We start from the raw sequence: 14,203 nt of genomic DNA on the forward strand, positions 1-14,203 counted from the left end.
AAACTACGATCTTTCAATGTGCAACACACTCCTCACTATGTTCTATCAGTCTGTGGTTGCCAGTGTACTTTTTTATGCAGTGCTCTGCTGGGGTGGAAGCATAAGGAAGAGGGATGTTGCGTGGCTTGACAGACTGGTGAGGAAAGCTGGCTCCGTTGTGGGAGAAGAGCTGGAGAACTTCACTTCATTGTCAGATAGAAGATCTTTGAGCAAACTGCTCACCATCTTGGACAATAAGGCGCACCCACTCTACAACACAATCATCCAACAAAAGAGTGTGTTCAGCTGGAGGCTGAGAGCACTGAAATTCAGGACTGACAGACTGGGGAAATCATTTGTCCCTAGAGCCATGCAACTCTATAATTTGTCCATTAAGGACAAAGAGAAACTCCTGGACTTTTCTGCATGATCACCTTATTTATTTTTTATCTACTTTTTTATTTTTATATTATTTTTACTTCTCTTTTTAATCTACAGAGCAAACTGGAAAAGAATTTATTTATCCTTGGGGATAAATAAAGTTTAATCTAATCTAATCTAATCTAATATACACATTCACACATTCACACACCTGCTCTGCAGGCTGCCACAGCGAGAGCCCACTGGAGAACCACTGCACTAGGAGGGGCCCCCTGGGGTCCATGGGATATTGCAAGTTTTGTTAGAATGCAACAGTGTTTGCATTGGAATTTGTTTGTGTGTTATTAATTTGGTTTCAATTGATTCTTAAATATAGTCCTGTACATGATGCACAGCTTATGCTAAAGACCCACATTTGACAAAAATAGGCTAACAGGTTGCGCATTTGCAAAATGACAAGATTCTGTTAGTGCTGTTACAGCTAGACTCTCACCAAACCTGTGCAGTTCTGCGCAGATTAGCAACCTCCACTATTAGGTCTGGGAGAACATGTGTTGGATTCGCCTTCAGAAGACATGACTTTATTTGTCCGACCTTGCCACCAACAAATTCCTTCAAAAACATTCACTGTTCATCTCTAAATAATCAATTTAGTCTACAATCAGTCGTGTGACTCCTCAATGTGAATCGCCATTGTTATTGAAACAATAAATGCTTTGTACAGTTTCTTGCCTGAGAGATTCTCCGGAGTCCAGACCTTTGTGCAGTGTAGTTCTTAACAGCTCCACCAGGGGAGGCTTTGTGATCTACACACAGAGGCCCCACACTCAGTAGGCCTATGTAACCTACAATATAATGGGGACCCAATTCTACTGGTGTTGCTAGGGTGCTGGTGACAGAAGCATGCCCATATATCTCACGGCCTTTTCCCCACTACACAACAGCCCCTTTATCCTACACCTCCTTTACTATGAAATGAAAGTCCAACTGGGAAACTTCTAACTCATTGTCATTGTGACACAGCACTCCACAGCACACAAGTGCACACTGCACACAACGCAATTGCATTTATGCCTCACCTGTGCAAGGTGGCAGCCCCCAGTGGAGCAGTGTGGCAGGACGGTACCATGCTCAGGGTTCCTCATGGAGGAGGATGGGGGTCAGCACTGGTTATTACTCCCTCAACCATCCTGGCACCTTTGGACTACAAGTCTGACGCCCTAACCACTTAACCATGACTGCCAAATAAGAATGAGTATGCATCTCAGGTATCATGGTACCCATGTCACCATTGTGTTTATCAAATGCCTTAATAATAGAGTAATACGTTATTATAACCTATAGGACTAGGTTATCGGGTCTTAGTGAGTATACAAAGTTATCATATTAATGTTTTTCTATAGATGCAATGGCATGACACCGATGAAAGAAATTAGTACCAGTGCACCAGTAAGAGCAGAGAGTGAAGGTTCAATTTACAGGGTGAGGGCACAATTTGCTCAAAATATTGCAATGCACACAACAGTATGGGTGACATATCAGAGTTCAAAAAAGGAGAAATTCGTGGTGCGCGTGTTGCTGGTGCATCTTTGACCGAGACAGCAAGTCGTGATTTATCAAGAGCCACGGTATCCAAGGTAATGTCTGCATACCACCAAGAAGGATGAACCAACAGCAACAGAAATGTATACAGCGTGTGGTGATAGGTTAGAGGACACACAACAGTTTCACAACATTTAAATGTTATTTTAGTCGAGAGCAGGGGTAATTCTATTAACTGTCACTGAGGGCCAGTTTATCAAATTCCTCATAGTAAAAAGGCCAAACATAATATTATATATATTAGATTGCTCACTATATGTTTTCTGTTTGTTCAGACCTCATGTGGCAGGCCAGAACCTTGCAATGCAAGGGCCTGATCTGGCCCCAGGGCCACCAATTGAATAGAACAAAAAGTGTAAGGTGTGCGCACATCCCAAAGAAACAAATTGCTGCTGGTGCAGAATATCAAATAAACACATATGGAGAAAAGGAGAAGAAATATTCACACACTGCAAAAGTTCCCTTGTCGTGATTTAGTGTAAAAAAAATGGCACAACATTTTGACCAGTCGACGACAGCTGATGAAGACCTTGCTGGTCGAAACGTTGTACCATTTTTTCACATTAAATCACGACAAGGGAGGTTTTGCGCGGTGCAAATACTTCTTCTCCTTTTCACCACCAATTGAATAGGCCTGGTCTAGACGGTTTGTACTTTGTAGATCATGCTGTGGATGAAAGGGATGGACACATTACATTTTGGAGTGTTCAAGAGTAGAACAAAATACTTATTACTTAGATATTCAGTTAGCCTCAACACTGCACTATGAGTCTCTCTCTCTCCCACTCATGTCCTGACCAAAAAAACACTGCACTATGAGTTTACTTCAACACTTTTGATAGAAAGTGTTCCCTCCTACTCTCTAGTATTGAATTAAGACTAACATATTCTGTGCATTGCTCATGAGAAATAAGGTTTTAAACATACTGTGTACATGTATTGCTCATGAGAAATGTACCGCACGTGAGAAATGAGGTTTTAATAGTGTGTGAATCAGGCGTCACCAACGTGGTGCCCACGGACACCAGACCTCCAGGAGCTTCTGAGGTGCCAACCAAGGATGTTAATCAATAGGGATGGCTACTAGATTGTTGACACATTTTTCTTAAAATGTGAAAACATTTCTTTACAACCTATGAAGAATATTTCTGTATAACCTAAGCAGATTATCATTCAATCAGGGTGCGATTTGTCGGAAAACCAGAAGGAGGGATATGTTTCAGATTTTAAGCAATATTAATGGAATTAAATTAAATTGTGATTATAATTATGTTGAAAAGTGCCGATTTCAAAACCAGAAGGGGGGACAACCCCCCCATCCCCCCCTACAAATCGCACCCTGCATTCAATCATAGTGTGATTTGAGAACGTTGTCGAGACATCGGTAGAGGATTTTGAACAAACAAGCAGCCCTCAGTAGTCCTCGGGTAGCCCTTGGTAACACTGTATCAGCGCTTGGTAGTCCTCAGACCCAGAAAGGTTGGGGACCCCTGGTGGACATGAATTGTTCATGACAAATGAGGTAACGGGCCCTGCAAAGGCCAACCGGTAGGGCACTCGCCTGCCATGCGGCTGACCCGGGTTCGATTCCCGGCCCGGGTCCTTTGCCTACCCTTCCCCGTCTCTCTCCCAATTCGCTTCCTGTCCACCTCTCACACTGTCCTATCAAATAAAAACACAAAAAAGAGAAATGAGGTAACGAGTCTTTGACGTAAATATTCTGTGAAATTCTTTGCTGGGGTTCTGCCATAGGCGTCCATGTCATAGCACAGGCCTCAGCATACATAAAGGGGAATTGCACTGTATTTCAATAACATTAAATATTAATAATATTGCACACATTGTAGATGCATAGGAAGAAGACTGGGGATGGAGTGGTAATCGACTGGTGCAACACACACACACACACACACACACACACACACACACACACACACACACACACACACACACACACACACAATGGGGGCGAAAGAGACTGTGGAAGAGACATGTGGTGTGTGTGTGTGTGTGTGAGAGAGAGAGAGAAGAAAAGAGAGAGAGAGAGTGTGTGTGTGTGTGTGTGTGTGTGTGTGTGTGTGTGTGTGTGTGTGTGTGTGTGTGTGTGTGTGTGTGTGTGTGTACTGTACATGCACGCAATGCATGCATGTGTGTATTGCACCAATGGATGAAATACCCCGTTCAGCTTCAGTGTCTCCATAAGCTGCTACTTGGTGGATGTCTCAATTTTCTTTTGTTCTGGCATGCTAACTGGCTGGAAGTCATTTTTAATACTTATACTTTGTTGTTCATGATGTTTTTCAGGTCTGGTTTGTGGAAAAAAGTATTGGTTTGTTGTGTTTGTAGCTGCTGTTTTTCATATTTGCCTTTGAACTGACTGCCAGCAGGCCACTCCCCACCGGCAGCCCTACTGACAACAACACAGTGCTGCTGTAGCCTACTGCAGCATGGGCAGGAGATCTGCTGCCATGTAATTAACATCTTTGTTTTTGCACTTTTGTTCTGTGTGTTCTTTTATTTCATTCAGTGCCACTAATCAGTGGCAGCAGGCCTTCTCTCATAACTGCGGCCAGTTCGTGCTTTCAACATTTAGGCCCAAGTTATGACAGTTGTTTAAATAAAGCCTACCTAGGCTATATTTAGCCTAATTCATCTGTGAGTAAGAAAAGTTTTTATTATTTAGTTATTTATTTAGAATTAGATTTAGAATTGAGTTTTAACCCCTTATCATGGTTTATAAGTCACTAAATGGCTGAAATGCTAGAGTAGGAGTGGGGAAATCTTTTCATTTGAGGGGCCACTTCAAATTCACCCAAGGGCCGTCCAATTCATCCGAGGGCCGTACTATGAATACAAACAAGGATTCCTCCTACGCTTTAGGCCTATATTAAGGCAGCCACCTTTAAAACAGACCCCAACATCTCTATGTCCCCTGAATATAACTTAATTGAATTGCCAATGTATTTTCTAAGATTCCTTTACAAAATATGTCATATTTTATGTGAAGCTGCATAACATTAAAATTATATCGGGGTCGGATAAAACGTCCTCAAGGGCTGCAAACGGCCCTCGAGACATAGGCACCCCACCCCTGTGCTAGAGCAATATCAGGGTCTCCTACCTACTAGTTGTGCCTAGGCCAGGGTCAAATCCAGACATGCTGCCAAATGCTGGAACCAGATTAGGAACACAACAGTATCTTGTTTTACAAAGAAATTAAAAACAGCTTTTTTTCATCTGCCTTTGGTGGTAGTTATAGGCCTCGTTAGCTGGTTACATACCGCCATTCAGACATGCTGCCATTCCGACATTGACGTTCAATTGTTGGAATGGCGGTATCAATTCTTCCATGAAACGTCCCGCCATTCCGACACTTCATCTCCGTTGATGAAAATTGATGGCTCATTGTTGTGTCACTTTGCCGCGGCTGTATTTCGTTTTGCAGTGTAAAACTGATTCAGTGTGTCAAATGGCGTTGTGCACTTAAGGAAAGGGAAAGGAAATGAACACGTTATCAGAGATTGTAGAGTTTATTCCTCACCTGGCAATATTGCGTGCAGGCAGTTAAATGGCACAAAATAGTATAGGCTACATCTAGGTTTATTAATAACACAAGTTGAGTTTTTTATTCCGGAGACAAGGGAAACGAAAAGAGAGATTGAATTGACCGGTTATCTGAGATGAAACGTCTGGGTAGAAGCGCAAAGGCGGAGAGCATCGCCCAGCTGCCATGTCAAGATTGCCAAAACGTTGGCTCAGACCAAAAGTTAGTGACAGTAATTAAGGTTAATGTATACTACATGTAACTGAGGCCAACTAGCAGAGTTTGGCGTGGAACGTTAGTAAAACCTCCCTCCCGAAGCCTCAATAGGGCAGTCATGGGTAAGCGGTTGGAGTGTCGGACTTGTAACCCAAAGGTTGCTGGTTCGACTCCCAACCCGCCAAGTTGGTGGGGCGAGTAATCAACCAGTGCTCCCCCCCATCCTCCTTCATAACTGAGGTACCCTGAGCATGGTACCGTCCTGCTGCACTGCTCCCTTGGGGGCTGCCCCTTGCACTGGTGAAGCATAATTGCAATTTCATTGTGTGCAGTGTGCAGTGAACACTTGTGTGCTGTGGAGTGCAGTGTCACAATAACAATGGGAGTTGGAGTTTCCCAGTTGAATACAGGGTGGTAGTATTGGGCTTTGGGACTGGTTTAGGGGGGAGAGTGTAACAGAGGCCAACTAGCAGAGTTCGGCGTGGAATGTTAGTAAAACCTGCCTCCCGAAGCCTCAATACAGTACGGTAGCATTGGGCTATGGGACCGGCCCTTTGGGCTTTGGGACTGGCCCTTTAACTCAGCGCGCTCGTACTGTAACTCCCATTGCCAAACTAATGTAGTTGACGAGGTGGCAGGTTCGCATCCCCGAGGGGGGCGAATGGTGCAGGAACACCTCCGTCACATACATGTAGATGCCAGAAAAAGCCGCCACAACCTGCCTATCATTTCAGCTCTTGTCATCCTCATGACATTCATTCAGTAGCACCATGAATTGCGCCCAGACTGCAGTGCAATAGACACGGCTGAAGTCACGTGCGTTATGAGGGGGTGGGGGTGAGGTGAGGCGAAGCACCAATAACACAATGTTTTAACCATTTTCGAGTGGGATTGACAGACAAGAAATGCGCAATTACAGCCAGGGTGTGCGTTGACATTCTTACCGAGTGCTGGATAGTGCAGACACAGGGCAAGGGAGAACCTTCCTCCCAATAGGCCTATATTACCACCGTTCGTATCAGCTTCGAACATGGATTGAAATGTGTGAACAGTGGACCGTAGGCGGGCCTGTGTGTGTGTGTGTGGGTGTGTGTGTGGGTGTGTGTGCGTGCAAAACAGCGATATTTCCAAGCACCATAATATTTTCCCAAGCCTTGGCTACACGATTGTGGTTAATAAATAGGCAACCGGTAACAGAACCAAGTTTGTACTATGCCTGTGCCTGTGTCATGAGCAATTTGAGTGGAGATGCAAAGTGCACATTGTTGTCATGTTGTTGCTTGTAAACTTAACTTTAGTAGACTATATATTGATATATGATTGCAAATATTTAATCAAATATTGGTGACTTCGCTCCCCCAGCCAGCCTATAGGATTATCTTCTCCGTGCGTCACCCGGAGCAAACACAGATTTCAGCACCACGCGCGTGGACAGCTCCGGACACACCGAGGCCGTACGCTCGCAGTCTCGCACTCGGAGCAAATCCAGATTTCAGCACCACGGACGTGGACAGCTCCGGGCACATTGTATAAATGTACGCTCGCCCGTGGACAGCTCCCCACGTGGTGTCGGAATGGCGGTAGGCCTATGAAAAAGTGTGGAGGCGTGTCGGAATTGCGGTATGTCAGTAGCCTATGCCCCCCAGTTAGCCAGCCTACAGATTCTCCTTCTAGCCAAACTCAGCTCTCAACTTCTACATTGTGCAAAATAGGATTTTTATTCATTTATTTATTTTACATCGGCGTAAGCCACAAAAAGACTTTGGAAAATCCTGATATTTTACATTCTAGTTTAGGCTACTCTAAAGATAGGTTACTGTGTAGGACCTGCCAGAGCCCTTTCTTCTACTGCTCTGGGACCTGCTATCTAACGAGCGAAGTATCTCTGACTCGGACTCCTCCTTTCTGATAAAACAGGGCCACTTTAGACGCGTCTCCATAGAAACGGCTGTATACAACATGTCGTTCCTGTTTTGGACCTCCGAGGATGTGGCGAAATGGATACAGTCTCTCGGCTACCCTCAGTACACGGTAGGCAAACGTACTGTAGCGGAACTTGGTATAACTCTACAGATTGTAAGCCTGCTGCCAATTTATAGTTTCTGTTTTCCGACGGTTACTGGAGGCAAAATAATCCTAGCGCGTAGCTAACAGAACAGTCGCCTCCAGACTACCTTGGCTGCGCGTAGACGTGACTGATTCCATCAGCGCGGGGCGAGTCGCTGGACTCGTCTGACTTTGACCGACCATCGTCAAGATTTATGCTGCCAAATACAATATCTGTTTACTAGACGGTAGGCCTACACCACGGTTGACAGAAGACTCAAGGGTTTATGATAATTTTTGCACGTAGCCTACCACCTGTTCTCTAGGCCTACAACAACCAATTGCACTTTTCAAACTTTTTGTCTGATTGTAGGCTTGGCTATTATTGGGGTCTGTGAGCACACTGGAGTAGGCCTACATTCCTACTAGCATAACTGTAGAGTAGACCCCTATATTGTATACTGTCTATTGTATATTGTATACTATTATCAATATGCCTAAGTTTTGTACTGGCATGCATCTTTGGCCTACTTTTTCAGCAAAGTTGTTTGCCTCGGTGTGTGTGTGCCTTGCCTTGGTGTGTGTGTGTGTGTGTGTGTGTGTATTTGACACATTGTTTGTTTTTCACAGGCTTGTTTTACTGAGAATGTCATCACAGGTCGGAAGCTGATTCACATAAACTGCTGTAATTTGCCCAAATTAGGCATCACAAACTTCAAAGACATGAAGGTAAGATCTGAAGGAGGTCTGCAGTCAGTCAGGTTGGGTCAAAAAAAAAATACACAATAGCCTAATAATAGTAATTCTTCTTAAAGATGTTTTTTTTAACCTTCAGTGTTTATGTGAATTAGTGTGTGTGTGCGTGCGCATGCATGTGTGTGTGTGTGCGCGCGGCGTGTGTGTGCGCAGGTTTATCCTGGTAACATAAGATAGTCATGGTGCGGAAAAGTTCAGAGCCCAGTATGATCATGGGTGGTTCGAAGGTCAGCACTTTAGTGCCGAACGTAACTGGTGCGGGCATGGACACTGGCTTCGTTCTGGTCGGCCTGAAAATAGTATGGTACTGTCTATTTAGCTATAAGTCAGCTCATATAATATCTACAGTGTGGCCGTGTGGCTGAACCCCCCCCCCCCTTTCACGCACGTGCACGCACACACACACCCACACACACAAACACACACACACACACAGGGTCTGTCCTAGTCAATCTGGTGCCCAAGGCAAGCATCTTTATTACTTGTCAGTTCTGCATTTAAAATTTGGCACAAAAATCCATAAGCCCAGCGTCATACATTTGATCAAGCACAGCTACTCAAGTTTCATGTTTTGATTTATTTGACACTCTTATTGTTATTCTTAACCTAGCGTCGGCTCTGCACATGCATACATGAACACACCACTACAGCCACCCAGAGTTGATCTCCCGGTGCTCATACACACACACACACACACGCACACACACACACTACCAAATACTGCTTCAGTATTTACAATAATCCAGCAGTAGAGCGAGCCTTGGCCTCTGTGAGTAATGCCAGGCAGGCTTCTCCTCTATATAAAAGGCCGTTGGAGTACAGATAGATAATAGATTATGGGCAATAAATGGCCACAGTTACAGACATGGTTTCTCTTAAGGCTGCTGAATGGCCCTGAGAGTGTTTGGACAGAGGAGGTTGAGACCAGAGTGTACTGTGGTGTGTAATGGGTTGGCATGGTGCAGAGGTGTTACACTATGGTTGCTGTGGTCGCTATTGTATGGATACATGTGGTTTAGTTAAAACCCAGCTACAGAGGTGGTCAAAGTAAAAGTAGAAGTAAATTTATAGTGTAAGTACAACACTAGGACATGCAGTTACACCAGTTATTCCATTGTACCTCATGAGGTGGCTAGACATTATTTCTGGGAAAAAAATAAAAATAAACCCCAAAAATTCTATCCAACCAGCACAGAATCAAGTACATTGCTTTATAGTAACTGTTGACCAGTTACTCAGCAAAGTTAGAGTAGAGTAGAGTGTACTTCTTACCGGTTTGGCAGGTAGACAGACAAACCAACACGACTGAAAACATAACCCCCTTGGTGAAGGTAATATAAGCATAACACTGTGCTTATAGCAGTTGGGACAAAGGCGTTATATTTGTTCAGTCTGCAGTTTAATGTCCTGAAACATCAACCCGAGGGTAGCAGAGTGAATTCATGATGCAGAATGTGTGTGGGGTCCTCTAGAATCTTCAGTGCCTCGCTGAGCACTGACTTTTCGTAGAGGGACTGCATATATCCCTGATCTTGGTGACCAACAATCTTCAGTGCAGTTTTAACCAGACGCCCCAACTTGGCTTTTAACTTAACAGTCAGATTTCCATACCATGTTTGCACGCCATGTATCACTCTGTCTAAGATCATGTGAAAAAATCAAAACAAAAATCTATTATTAACACCATACGGCTTTAGTTGTCTTAAAAATGTATATCGTCAGTTGCCGCTTGGTGCCATGTGAGTGAACTGTCCCTGAAGACAGCAAGGTATTTGTATGAAGAGACCTGACACATGGGAGTGTTATGGATGTACTGGATTTGTGTCGGAAACTACTCTTGGGTCAAATGGCAGGTTCTGTATTTTACTTCTACTTTCACTTTGAGCAGTCATGGGTAAGCGGTTAGGGCGTCAGACTTGTAGTCCAAAGGTTGCCAGAGTTTGTGACCAGAGAGTATTACTATGGTGTATAATGATGCTGTAGTCGTGTAGTGTATGGGCCTTTTCACACCAGACATGCCGTCGTGGGCATTTTTGCCGCCGAAGCGATTTTTACCAGTGGCGACGAAAATGTTGGGTGGTAGTGGCACGGGAAATGGCTGAGATTTGGAATATCCAACTCCAGTGGAATTTTCACGCCGGCGGCTGGCGGTGTCACGTTGAAATTAATGGCAAATAGCAAAATAGCATTAGCTGTGGGGGGGGATTTTGACCTTTGGAATGTTCATATGTTCAAGTGTAAAAAAGGGTCCGAAGACCGAAACGTATTAAAGCTGGAGGCTATGGGGAGAGCATTTGGAGGAAGATTTGGAGATTGGCCAATCATAAAGAGGTCTCCATCTCCAGTCTCGACCTCTCCATCTAAGAGGCCATTCTCCATTTCTCCCTAACTGATTGGCCCATCACTCTCTCTGTCTCTATCTCTCTCCCAGTGTCCTATAGGCTGTCACAGGTCATATGCCGCTCTCCCTCTCCCCTTCTACCTCTCCTATAGGCTAATCTCTACCCCTGTTTTTGATTGGCCTGTCTTCATACTGAACATTTCTTTCTGACTGGATCGTCTCCCTCTCTCCCTGTTTCTGATTGGGCCATCTCCCTCTTTCCCCGTTTCCCACTGGTCAGTTGTTGGATGTGTCGGAGCCTGTGTTCCTATACCTCCTCCTGTCTGTGACAGGTTAATCTCTCTCTCCCTGTTTCTGATTGGCTCATCTCCCTGCTCTCCCGGTCTCCTATAGGCTATCGCTGCTCATGTGCGGCAGCTGCTGGACGTGTCGGAGCCGTTGTGGAGCCGCAGCCTGGCCGACTATCGTCGTGACGACATGGGGATGTACCTGGAGATGAAGAGCCGCACGGGGGAGCGAGCCAACTCACTCACACTCGACAAGTTCCTGAAGGACCGCAATACATGCTGAACACACACACACACACACACACACACACACACACACACACACACACACAAATATATACAGCATACCTGTACACACACACACACACACACACACACACACACACACACACACACACACACACACACATAAGCCAACACACTCACACTTGAAAAGTTCCTGAAGGACCGCAACATATGCTGAACACATATGTTCACACAGTGGACACAAGCCAAAACACATAATAAATAAGGAGATAGATGGGAGAGCCTTGGGTCTCAATCAAGTGTTGTGCAGGTGCTCTTCAAGGGAAGAGGGCATCAGAAAGTTCAAAGTCAAGGAGGGTCCTGAGGCAACACTGCTATTTAATTATTTATTTTTTCCACACGCACCGACGCGTTTCGACTCGCGCAGACTCAAGTGTGTGAATATGAAAATTAAATACCAGTGTTGCCTCGGGACCCTCCTTGACATAATAAATAAGACCAAAAAAGAAACCTTCCATAATAAAAATACAAAAAAGAATCAACACAACATTATACACCATAATGAAGTAAAATAAGTAATGAAGTGGCGTAAGTAGTGAAAGTATTGGCCTCCATAAGTTTTGTGGATCATGTTCCTTTCACATTAGTCTTTGCACACAATATTTGGTCAAAATCCGTCCGTCCAGTCAAAGGTTACTGTACAAATATGAAATCTGTGGCTTGACCGTGACTCAAATGGCGAAGGCACCATTCTGTTGTGCTGGGGACCCGGGTTCGATTCAGGCACAAGGTCATTTCAATACTTTTGAAAAAGGAAGAATTAACTATGCTAACTGTAGTGAGTTCAGAGGGGTGTTTTGCAGTGCTCACCACACACACATACAAACGCATACACACACACATACACACACACACACACACTAAAGCTGCAGACACATGTGTGAGGGGAGGAGCTAGCAATGAAACACGCAGAGCAAACCCAACTTGATGGCTGCCCCCACACTAGTCACACATACACGTCCACACAGACACACACACACACACACACACACACAAATATACACACTCACACTGATTATAAATACTGTAAATACCTGTGTGTGTGTGCGTGTGTGTGTGTGTGTGTGTGTGTGGTGCCAGGTTGGCATGGTTGGCTCTGCTCTAGTGCCCAGCTGTGAAACGGTAATAGCATGGCTACACTCCAAGCATTCACACACACACACACACACACACACACACACAGCAGCAGCAGCAGCACGTACACAGCAGCACACAGACGTTAACACACACATGGCTACACTCCCATCACACACACACACACACACACACACGCAGTACGGGTTGATCAGCTGTGTCTCTTCACAGGTGTTCTCCTCATCATAGGCACACACACACAAACACACACACACACACACTCACTCACAAAAGCATACACACTTTCTCTCACACAAGAAACATACACACTTTCTCTCTCTCTCACACACACACACACACAATCAAAGCACACACAGAAAAACATACACACACATAGGCCTACACACACATATTATAAAGAGAACCACACAATGACCTAATCTTGAGATGATAATGCAGAATATTATGGCTGTAGATGAATATGACAAAGAGTATGATGAAGATGAAGATGCAGATTGTGATGGCGGTGTTGATGACAATAAATGATCAATATTGATTATCGACCATCATAGAACTACAATAAAATCTAGCTAGCTTTGAAAACTGTCGCGGCTACCTGCCGGGCTCACATGATTGACAGATGTCTTTCGCAGTGCTATTCTGCCAGTGCATGTTTCGCCAGCATGCTGCGCTGAATAGAAGCTGATCACAATGCTGATTAACAGGTCAGCGGCCTTTCTACAACCAGGGAAGCTGACATGGGGACCAAGGGGTCAGTTGTCCCAGGCCCAGGGAGAGAGGGGGCCCAGAATTGTGTCCTCATTACACTGTGTATTGCGTTTGGGGTCCTTTCAGATGATATTGTCCAGTACCCATATAAAGCTGTCAGCATCCCTGTCTAGAACAAGATGCAAGTTTGTGTTCATACCTATATAGTTCTACCTGCCTCAGAGGCTACCAAAATGACACCACTGGAAATCAATTAAAAACAAAAGACGAGTGGAATGTGAGTCCTTTAATTTCATGTTGCTTCAAATACACTTGACAGGAAGGCTGTCTCAATGTTACAGTCAGTAGGCCTTTATTTTCAGAAATAAGTCAATATTCAAAATATTCCTCAAGTTTCATTGCAAAAAGGCAATCACAACTTATGACAACAAACATGTAAAACAACAAAAATGTAAAAGGCATCACAACTTTTGCCATGATGCAACATCGGGCAATTAAAAAAAAAAAACATAAATGCCTGTGTATTCCTGGGGAGACATCCTGGATAAAGGGAGAGCGATTTTTGTTTCTACATATTTACCAGTTTTTTCTGATTGCTAAAGCTTAATTTTCGCAACTTTGGCTGCTTTTGCAAAACTCTACACACTACCACACACTAGCAAAGCACTGTAGATGTGTTGCTAAATCAAACTAAGGTTGAAAAACGCTATACACTCTTGTAAATTTTGCATTTTTGTGTCAAATCCTTCACACAAACATTGTTGTGATTAACACACACACACTGCAACTACACACATGCAGTATAAATGATACACACATTTAGCTTGTGTTTTTCTTTGCACAATGTAACTCAATTGTAGATCACACTTTTGTCATGAATACTTGTGATATACGTAAAAACACAGGGGGTGAGACTTCAATCGTGGATGTGTATTTACTTTC

General features: G+C 44.2%; 1 protein-coding gene across 1 annotated transcript; it reads left to right on the plus strand.

The window, feature by feature from the left end:
• Positions 1–7,247: 7,247 nt before the first annotated feature.
• LOC134468415 (sterile alpha motif domain-containing protein 15-like) lies at positions 7,248–11,677 on the plus strand. Its single transcript, XM_063222336.1, has 4 exons — positions 7,248–7,342; positions 7,640–7,753; positions 8,399–8,497; positions 11,259–11,677. Exons 2-4 carry the CDS (start codon positions 7,682–7,684, stop codon positions 11,433–11,435), a joined length of 348 nt encoding a protein of 115 aa, XP_063078406.1. The 5' UTR covers positions 7,248–7,342; positions 7,640–7,681; the 3' UTR covers positions 11,436–11,677.
• Positions 11,678–14,203: the final 2,526 nt, after the last annotated feature.

The sequence above is a fragment of the Engraulis encrasicolus genome, chromosome 18, assembly GCF_034702125.1.
Source record: "Engraulis encrasicolus isolate BLACKSEA-1 chromosome 18, IST_EnEncr_1.0, whole genome shotgun sequence".
Lineage (NCBI taxonomy): Eukaryota > Metazoa > Chordata > Actinopteri > Clupeiformes > Engraulidae > Engraulis > Engraulis encrasicolus.

Coding starts and splice junctions, on each gene's coding strand:
- LOC134468415 (XM_063222336.1), top strand. CDS start 7,682: ATGTCGTTCCTGTTTTGGACCTCCGAGGATGTGGCGAAATGGATACAG. Junction 7,754..8,398: donor TCGGCTACCCTCAGTACACG/GTAGGCAAACGT, acceptor TGTTTTTCACAG/GCTTGTTTTACTGAGAATGT. Junction 8,498..11,258: donor CAAACTTCAAAGACATGAAG/GTAAGATCTGAA, acceptor GGTCTCCTATAG/GCTATCGCTGCTCATGTGCG.